This window comes from Alligator sinensis, unplaced genomic scaffold (genome assembly GCF_000455745.1).
Source record: "Alligator sinensis unplaced genomic scaffold, ASM45574v1 scaffold115_1, whole genome shotgun sequence".
NCBI classification, from domain to species: Eukaryota; Metazoa; Chordata; order Crocodylia; family Alligatoridae; genus Alligator; species Alligator sinensis.
In genome coordinates, this window is record NW_005841895.1 from 3,320,709 (window position 1) to 3,331,269 (window position 10,561).

The window sequence follows — 10,561 nt, forward strand, 5'->3', positions numbered from 1 at the left end:
CCTTAGCTGTTCCCCCTTTCTGGGGTGGCTTACCAGGTAGGGCACATCAGTAGGGAACATTCATATTACTGGGAGAGCAAAGGGATATCGATTTGTGTCTGAGGAATACACAGGGTGAAGCAAAGGGGAAAGCCACTGGAAACTGTTAAATATAGCCAGAGCAAGGTGAGCAAAAATCTGACCGAGAGGGGGAGAAAAACTATCAGGAGAGGTCAAGAGCTGACATCTCATGACTGCAATTGAATGCTGTGAAGAAGAGAGCATGTGGGCACACAGAGATAGTAGCTAAATAGAGGTAATGGAAACCAAGGTGATAAATGCGTGTTTCACAGAAATGTTCAGAGGCTGGTGCAGGAGCACAAAAGAGCTCTAATTTCAAGGGGCAGACCTCATCTGCCAACCTCAGACACTTGAGAAATGATAAAGCAAGCCTCAAAATCATGAGATTTTAAAAAAAAACCCACCATAAATCTGTGTTTCCTTTTTCTTTGCTGCCTGGCTTCAGGGTTTGTGTTTGCTGATGCTTTTCCTGCTATCAGAAGAGTTTGGTCATCTTGCACCAGATTTAAGGGATCAGCTCAGCTTAACAATGAAAATGGAGAGTCTTCTAGATTCAAATGACTCCAGGAGCTAGGCTTTGCAGAACAGCCAGTATCTTGAAAACTGGTAAAAAAATCACAAGAACTAGTCATGTGCCTCATTTCAATTTTTTCCCCTCAGTTTTCAGTAATTCATAGACAAAGTTAAACAGAGTTCTTTCTATGGTATTAAGATTTTCTTAATATTAGGGCATGTGCAGAAGTAGTAACCACAAAAAAAAAAACTGCAATTGTTTTGTAAAATGACTGAATAATAAAGGCAGCATTTTACATAAATGACTGTTAATATTTGTTCAGTAAATTAAAGCTTGGGAAGCTGACCTGCTAGTAACAGTCAAGGACACAATGGGCATATCTAAATGTGCTAATAATTCACATTAGGCTTACTGTACAGTAAAATATGTACTGTGCAGTTAATGCCCTGCATGTGTAGACAGTGATGCTTTACTGTGCAGTAGATTAGACTGCTGTGCAGTAAATTATCTCAGTTAGACGCACCCACTGAGAATGTGACTGCAGCATTTTGACACAATCAGCTGATTTGTTTTACTGTTGCTGATGCTAAAAACCCTTCAGTAAAGTAATAATTCCAAACTGATTTGTTTGACACAAGATAAATAGTAAGATAAGATATTATTTTTATACTAGATAAAAGTATCTTCATAGAGGCCGGAATAGGACTTTGCAAATTGACCTACGTTCTCTGAAAAGTTTTGGCACTTGTACGAATAAGTTGCAGAGACTAGTATTCCAGTTAGCAAGCAAGAGTGCTTCAGTTCACTTTGTGTGTTGTTTTACTGCTGCTTTTCTGGTGGTACCTATAATTACTTTAGTTTCATGAATTCACTGACCAACCAACCCCAGAAGCAATGCTTGATATAAAATAAATTTTGTTTAGTGTCGGGGCTAGCATGCTATACTCTTGCATGTGCCAAGTAGAAACTTGCTCAGTGGGTGCATCTACAAGTGCATACAGGCGCTGTAGTTATGGCACATTAAATTGAGTACCTGTAATAACAGGTACTAACTGAACATGCAGTAATTAGCACTACTGTGCAGTAGCACCAGCACATGCCTTTTTAGTGAGGCTAATGCACAGCAGACTAATTCTACTGTGCATTAGTGCGATAGCACAGCTTTTGCTATGATGTGTTAGTGCACAGTAGAATTAGTCGTCTGCACATATGAGTCTCATGTAGGCATGCCCACTTAGTAGAGAAGGTTGAAGTACTTCATGCAAGAATTCCTCCCTCTTCCCCCCCACTGCAGAAATTATAGTTTTATTGAAATTTGCAAACAAATTTTTTTTAATTTTTTTTCCAATTGAGAGAGACTGGGGGGTGGGGGGTGGGAGGGATCAATTAGACATTTTGAACAAATGATTTTTTTTCCCTTTATGAAATGTCAAATCAAAACAGTTCAGAATCTCCTGTGCTAGGATTTCTTGCCTGATCCTTTGAATCTCTTTTCCAATTCCGAATGGAAATGGATTGCTCAAGTGTCCACACTGCCATTTTCCCGCATTGGTGAACATTCCCAGTGTGACGAATGAAAAGTGATGCATCCCTCATTCTTGCAAATCCATATTAACACAGCTCTATTCACACCTTCACTTAAGACCATGGTTTTCTATACTTCTATTGGAGTGTGTACAGATGTGGGGCTATCCTTTCCTGCTCCGCATTTGACCTTTGGGGTCAAAGCAACAGGAAGAGAGAAACCTTCATAGAAGAGGAGTGTCAGGAATGAATGGGAAGAGCCTTGGCCTCTCCCACCCAGCATATCAACTAGCAAAACTGAGTCATCTTGGAGAACAAGTGATCTCTGCTGATACATGTAGGTCAGTAGCAGATCAGTTCCACTTGAGAGCAAGAAAGGAACCATGAAGGGAAATGCAATTCTCCAAAGTCCCTCCTCAGTCCTGTACTGCTGGCTCAATACAATAGATTGCACGGGGGCAGTCTTTCCCTCAAGTAATTTAAGTTACCTAACATGTGTTTCATTCTTAGCCAGTTTTGTAATAAAGTACCATGCGCAGATACTCTACCTGCTTGACTAAGTGTTGTTTTGTTTTCTCTTGCATTTGATTTGCAAAAGATGTTTCAAGCCCGCTGAAGCTTCATCGAACAGACACTTTCCCCACCTACAGATCAGAGCACCGATAAAAGAGTGCAAAGCACTTAAAACTCTTTGTCTTGTGACAGACTGCCCCGGTGGATAATAATGATGATGGCAAGAAGGAAAGCAAAGTGGAATTACTGGGGGAAAAAAAATCAGCTTGGATTAAGAAGTCCTGCAATACAATATATTTTATTTTTTACTTTGGCAAAAGTGAAATCTGTCCTGCAGATCTTTAAAAAGGAAATGACTCCAATGTTTGTTTCATATTTTACATCTGAACAGAAAGGAAATCGACCCCTTAAATATGACTCGATGTTTTTGTATGATAGATATCAGTTGTAAATATATTAACTTGTCCTCTGATGTGGAGCACTGTGATTTCACTTTGTCTAGTTCAGCTGTGTGAGGTGATGTCAACTGTGTCAGCAATCCCATGGTTCATGTTTGGTGTAGCTCTTATTCTTTCTTTACTAACATAATTGTTCAGACCAATCCTTGACCTTTGAGAAATGGTGGCCAGTTTTATGCAGCAGTTAAATCTATTTTTCCTGTGTACGGAGTCTGTAGAAGACTTGGTTGACTTTTAAAGGACATTGTCAAGTGTCTTATTTTTCATATGTTTGCTTCCAGCTCTGGTGGCTAGAAATAAAACATTTTTTCTCACCATTTTTGTGGTTTCTCATGTGAATGCCAGCATTAGCAGTACAGTGATTTCAGAAAACTGTGTACGGCCATAGTCAATAATAAGTTAGCAGAAGGAAGTAAGTGGGAAAGTGGGTTATTTTGGGTCCCCTTGAAACAAAAGCAAGAAACCCTTATAATAGCTTAGAAGGTATGGTATTTTTTTTAGAGAAACAGAATAGGAATTTCCACAAGATTTCCTACTTGAGCTTCAAATAAATTTTGAAAATGGCCCCATTTTTGCCTCTTTACTGTACTTGACAGTGAGTCTTTTATGCTGCTTGCCTGGATATGATACCAGAATGTTAATTCTGACATACATTTTATGTAATGATTGGTGTGTGCAATCTGTATCAGATGGATTGGATAGCTTTATGGGTGTTAAATATGGAAGGAATCTTAAAAGTGGCTAGTTATGATTATCCTGGTATTGTACAAGTGAGGAATGTATAGATAGTGTGGGTTAAGAATAATTTTAAAAACTTTGCTAGAAGTCAGGGACAGGAGTGAAGCACTGAGATAGTCAAACTGATTTCACTGCGAATCTATTTACTTCTGTTCACTAAACTATGGACCAGAGCTTATTTAGGAGGAGATCTGGTTCTGATTCTCAATACAATATGCTGATATATGCACATAATTTGAAAAGAATATTAAGTAGTTCCTTGGTTAGTAGGATAAGCAACCCTATGATTGGCAGCTAATATTTTAAATTGTTACAAGGAGAAAGAGAGAGGACAAAATGTTTGTTACCTCTTTTAATATTATTGGTCATGACAGTTGGTAGATCCTCAAGGGTTGATTGTGATACTATCAGTATAACACACCTTTGTATGAATGTGTAACTCCATGAAACTCCATATTATGTCTTGGATTTTTGTTCCGTTTGAAACAAACCCTGTTCTCTTTCATGCAAATAACTGAATCCTTTTATAGCACATACAGTGGATTCAGGCAGAAGAACAATTCTACTCTGGTATAGAAAATGGTGTGTGTCTTTAGCTTGGACTCTGCTCAAAGTCACTTGTGAAATGTCCCATTCTTGTATCTCCAAGAAGCACTCACTGGAGTAGTGATAGATCCAGATGTGCCTGAGTCAGGTGGATTCAGCAGGTTTTATTTACGTATGATTACAGAGCTAGTGCTCTTTACTGTGGTATGTCATGAAATGTAAGATGGTGATATTCATAAAATCCATTTAAAAAAAAAAATCAAGTTACCCTAGAATGATGGTTTTATTTGAATTTTAAAACAGGAAGACCTAAAGCCATGGTGATTGTGGCTTCCCATATCTGTCAGAAGCCAGAGCTGTCTTTACTATTTGAAATCTGTTGGTTAAATAAAGAGTCTCTTCCTTCTAGACCTAGAAAGAGTTCTTTGTTTGCAAATCCAGAACCAAGGGTCCGTCAGATATTGATCCCCATCAGCCAGCTCTCACAAAAATGATCAAGTTTGGGTCCAGGTCTGTTTATAAATCATGGTAAGATGGAAGACATGGTTTGGGCTGGTCACAGGGTGGTAACAATCTGAGCATTGTCTTTCACAAATGCTAAACTTCTGAGAAATGAATTTGATGACTCTCCTATCTCATTGTGGAAATTGTGGACTCATCACTGCGGCATCTGTGCCCTTGTCTGTCTAGCCATGAGAGATGAATATTTTTCACTGAAAATTTTGTGTTCTAGGAAAATCCTGAAGTTTACAATATAGTAAAGGGAAGTGTGATCTCCTATAAGAAATCCAAGCACTTTTCTAAACAATTCAGATTTTAACCCATTTTCTCCCAATTGTCTATAATCCCATTCTTGGGATTTTTTTAAAATTTTATAATGCTTTAAAGTACCAAAATGTCCAAAGGCCACAATCAAGACTGTGAGGCTGTGACACTTAGTCTCACCTCAAAGGTTTTACAAGCTAGAACAACCCTAAGAAACTTTGAAGAAGAAGAAACAAGAATGACCTGCTGAAAGGAGACAGGGAGTGGGGCAGTAGTACCCCCCGCATCCCCTCTTTCCCCACCTTGATTCCTGCTCCACTCAAACTTTAAACAAAACTGTCTTGGAAGGGCAGTGGCAAGTCTATTCAGATAGTGCTGAGAATATCAAATCACTTCTTGGCTCATTACCATCCCCCTGATTCCTGTTAATCTCTCTCCACTCCACAAGTGTTAACAACCCTCTGTCCTTTTAAATGGTCTTGCTGTTTCATTATTTAAACTATCCTTTCTTCTGCAATTATGCTGCCTGTTAGCCATTCTGGGTAATGTGTGTCTTCTATTTTACAGCCCTGCAGACTGTTTTTAGCTGTAGCTAAAAACCTTAACTCAGGTGTGGTAATATTAACAGGTGTAGAAATGACTAAGTGAAGTATTGGAAGCACTATCAAGATGCTTAAGGAGGCTAGATTTTGTCTTATGATTCTGAATAAGGGATGTACATTTAACTATGATGACTTCAGGACTAATGATACAATATCCTTTTGCCTAGTTTGTTGCACTTTTAAAAAAAAGTTATATATCCTCTGGCAAATTAGTGTACATTCGAAAGGTTATATTTCTTTTTTTTGTTTTGATCTTAAATTGAATAATATAGTGCAAGCCCCTTACCAGATTTGTAAAGCTTCTAGTTTCTCTTTAGCTGGAGAAAAACGTGTTGTGTTATAAGTGATAATGTGCCACATCGGCTGCAGCCCCATTTTCAAAACCCTGGATCAGCCCGTGGAAAAGGATATAGATCCCATCCACTCCTTCCACCCCCCAGCTGGTGTCCTCAAACTCTTTATTATTCCATATACTCAGGGAAGTCACGAGTCTATGATAATAACATTTATATGTGTACAGAAATAATGGGAAGAGAAATGGTCTGTGAACTCCTACTGCAATCATCCTCATATAAAGCTTCACAATCTTGGCTTTAATTGTAGCAAGCTCCAATTCCATTTCCAGAGCATATGTTTCTGTAAAAGAAATTCAAAGAACAGCTTTGTCAGACTCAGGAGATGCATAGAAAGCCACATGCGCAGATTGCCAACGCCATTTATTTCATAAGGAAAACAGTGAAATGTCTGTGGAAAGGTATGTATTAAAAGCAACTGATGTTGTAAACAGACATTAAAGGAGCACGCTCTCACAATCCAAATGGCACGCATCCTCCTCCCATGCTCTGAAACACAGAATTTTATCCAGAAAGTAGAAAGCACTATGGCATTACAGTACTGCTGCCTGCTAACCCAGGGTTATGCACGTTTATAGTCAGTGCTGCAGATGAGAGAAGTGGTTTACACACACTCGAACAGTTTCCCTTCTATTAAAGCAAAGCATATGCTCAAACAGGAAACAATGTATTTAGGCAATGGTCCAGGATCTAAATGCAGGGATACCAATTCTGATCTCCCTGAAGCCTCTACCCAGTGTACAAAAGAAACGGTTCCCTGTTTCAACCAGGAGATGGAGCCTCTTTCCATCATGCAGGAGCAGGCCTGATACTCTGATGCATGACAAATTATCAGAAAAAGAAGTTGAGAGAGTTACTCCAACTCAGAGTAACATCAAGAACATTTGGAGAAGTGGAGCATTTTATATGAACTGATCTGCTTCAGATGAGGGTCAGAAAGTTTCACTTGTGCAGTGAAAGAAAAGAAACTGTATTTCAGACTTTGAGTGCTTAACATTTTGGAAAATTTGGGAAATGTTAGTAATAGTAGGTGTGATGCAATCCTGCAAACTCTTACTAAAGTGCATCAAACTTAGTAATGTGTATCTTTTATTTATCCTCTCATTGTTTCACTGCAGGACTAGGTGTCTAAATCATTTCTATCTGGAGTTTATCTCTATATCTTTCTTGAGCCTCAACTTTCCCAAGCACATATCATGTTTATAGTCATCCTTATTTAGGAAAAACCCCTTAAGGGCCTATGGCATACCAGTAGTTCATTTGATTTCACTGACACTTGAGTACAACATATCTACAATTAAGTACGTACTTAAAAATGAAGCCCTAATACTTCATTTTTGGAAAGGTGAATGTCTAGAACTAAAATAATATATAAGTGCCAAAGCTAGAGGAAAATATCAAATCGTGTGCTTTAATGTATTTTCCATAGAACCAAAGTCAGGGGGTTGTAATTTCTCTTTTAAACTAGAAGCCCATAAAACAAAACGAAGGCAAGGAAGGCGAACAAAAGAATAAGATTTAATGTGAGGTAATGAAGATAAAAGCACTGATATGAAGGAAGAAAAATGGAACCGGCTGGCTGTTGGAGGATCTCATTAATCCCACTGTTGTCAACATTTGTTTTGAGGCATATTAGCAAGTACCAACACAATTGGTTTGAGCAGAAATGAATCATTAGCTGCATGTTAAATCCCTTGGAGATTTCATCATATATCTGACAAAGGCATTATTTTTCAAATGTATATTGGCCTCTTCCATGCCTTGAGCCTATTCAGCTGAGGGGTTCATTTCATTCCAGCTCTAGCACTTAATCCCAGTGAAAGGACACAAGCTAACAACTGAACTGAAGTTCTCTGTCTGTAAATTATACGTGGCACAGGCTAATGCATTCTAAGATTGAGCAGGTATGGCTACAGTGCCCTGCGGTATACAGCATTGACATACCCCATGGCTGCTGTGCATTTGTTCTGCCTTCTGTGATGAAAGGAGGGAAGCAGAGTTGGTTCAGCTTTGATGCCAGTTCACTCCTCAGTGTTTTCATTGAGTCTCTCAGAGCACCTCTACATGAGATGTTTAATGTGTAGTAGCCTAATAACATTGCACAGCAGCATGCTGGGCAAAAACTGCGCTAATACACTACTGTGCAGTAGGGCTGTGCAAAATTTCACCGACCATTTCGTTTCAACACTATTTTGACCAATTTTGAGGTCGAAAGAGCAAAATCGAAACAAAAAAGCCCTCAAAATAGCCTCAAAACAAAACGAGGCTGGTTGAAACATTTCGAAAGTCGAAACGTTTCGACCATAGGCTGGGGATGGGAAGTCAGTTCAGCTGGGCTGACTTCCTATCCCCAGCACAGGATCCGGTAGGGGGCAGCGAGGCAGCCCAGCTGGCCTGTTTCCCCGGCCCCCACGCTAGACGGCACAATCTGGCGTGAGGGTCAGGGAACCAGTCCAGCCGGGCTGCCTCCCACCCCCAGCGCAATCTAACGCAGGGGTCAGAAAGTAGCCCAGCTGGTCTGACTCCCCATCCCCAGCGAAACTTGAAACAGCCTGTTTCAACAGAACAGAACGGAATAGCTGTTTCGACTCGAAATGAAATTTGAGATGAAACCATCAAAACTCAAGGCAAAATGGAACGGTGCCATTTCGCACAGCCCTACTGCGCAGTGGTATTAGGCTACCGTGCAGTAAGCATCACTAAAAAAACGTGCAATGGCGCTACTGCACAGTAACTCTAGTTATTCTGCATTTAGTTAGTACTTCATTAAGCAAGTACTAAACTAAATGCACAGTAACTACTGCATATTACTGAACGTGTAGATGCGCCCTCAGAATCTCCAAATGCAACCAGCCATCCATGTAGGGTATTGCAGGTTTTGCCCCATTGTTACCTGAAAATGTAACCGTTCATTGAAAATTTAGGCAGTATTCAGGTGCCAGGCACTAGTGAAATGTAAACTGTTATTATCTATCACCAAGAGCATTAAACTAGCAGAAATGAGAGAGAGAGGCTTTCAGAGAAGCAGCCCTCTATGAAAGACTGGAAATTTGTAAAATAGCGGTATGTACTTCTGAAGAGGGACATCAATAGCCCACCATTGTTTAAGCTACACCATTCAGTAACAAGATATTCCTAATTTATAGCAAACAAGGATTAGGTTCATTCCATTTCTAAACTGGACTGTGAACATAAATAAGTGATATTTGGGGCATGTTACGACTAATAGGTCTTTATCTTTCAGGTTTTTTTCCACTAATGTATTCCCTTGAGAGCTGACAGCATCTGTTGTTTTATCATGGATGTGACAGTTCAGTAAATGCTTTTTATTCAGCCTTCATTCATGCAGTGATTGATACATCAAGACTTTACCTATGGTTGAACAATCCAATTATAAGGAAGACAGAAAATGCTGTGACCTTGGCCTTTAAATGAAGGGTCTTTAAATCAGCTGGATCTGATATTCTTTCTAGAGGAACTGTCTACAGAGGAGAGTGGGGAGAGGGATCTAAAAGTATCTTTTCCTTCAAATTCTTTGTGTTCTTCTATCTAAAGCATCATTGGTGAAATTAAATGTTAAAAAATCTATCACACTATTAGGTAATTGTATGCAGTGGATCAGAATCAGTTTGGTGGGATATTTATCTTTGTGTTATCATCACCAGCCTAATGAGTTGAAGAGGTTATTTGGTCAACAGAGCAAAAGAGATTATATCCCCTATAAGCCCCTGGTTTTATAGGAGGCAAAAACTAAGTTCCCACATGTCTTTTCAGCTGAATTCTAATTAATTTTTTGCACTTCACTATACATGTGTTCACATATGTTGATAATAGGAATGATCTGATGATGATATTTGATGAGACAGCTAGATGGAGCTGGCTTGATTGCAACTGAAACCTTAGTGAAGAATGGCATAAAACAGAATAGCAGATCTGGGGAATAAAGGTAAAAGTCTAGTAGTTAGGCTGAGGCCTATTGCTGTGCTGTCCATTGGGAGAAAAGACAAAAGGACCGATAGTGGAGGGCTCTTTGACAGTATTTCTTTCGTAGCTCTGTGCGTAACAGGAGTATTACAGTTTAAACACCTGTCCAAGCTCCACCACATCAAACCATGTCTTCCCACTGTGCTGCTCTTCCCCGGACCTTGGGCTGTATAGAAATTTGGAACTTATATAAACATCTCAAAGGCACAAAAAGCATACATCATGACGTCAGGCATTGAGCAGCCAATATGACATTCTGTGCCCTCCAAAAGGGCAGCATGTAACCTTACTCACTCACATGGACATAAGCAATGCCACGCTATTTATCAAGCTGCAACTCCATACAGATCTGAGAGAAGGGTGATGGTCTCTGTTCTTTCATTTTCCATCCCCCTGAAAGGGATCCGCATGGGGTATTTACACTACTGAAGAACATCCCCCCATATGTAATCAGGGAAATAGCCTGTGCATTGGAAGTCACTGCAGCTTGTGAAGGAATACAGA

The 10,561-nt window shown here is 39.6% G+C and overlaps 1 protein-coding gene across 2 annotated transcripts in view; it reads left to right on the forward strand.

Annotated features, from left to right (window-relative positions):
• Positions 1-4,454, forward strand: part of DOK5 (docking protein 5) — a 79,501-nt gene extending 75,047 nt beyond the window's left edge. For both annotated transcript variants that reach the window (XM_006018183.3, XM_025197372.1), the window contains one exon: positions 2,697-4,454. In XM_006018183.3, the coding sequence (XP_006018245.1) occupies positions 2,697-2,764 (68 nt within the window). In that variant the 3' untranslated portion in view covers positions 2,765-4,454. The remainder of the gene's footprint in view (positions 1-2,696) is intronic.
• Positions 4,455-10,561: the final 6,107 nt, after the last annotated feature.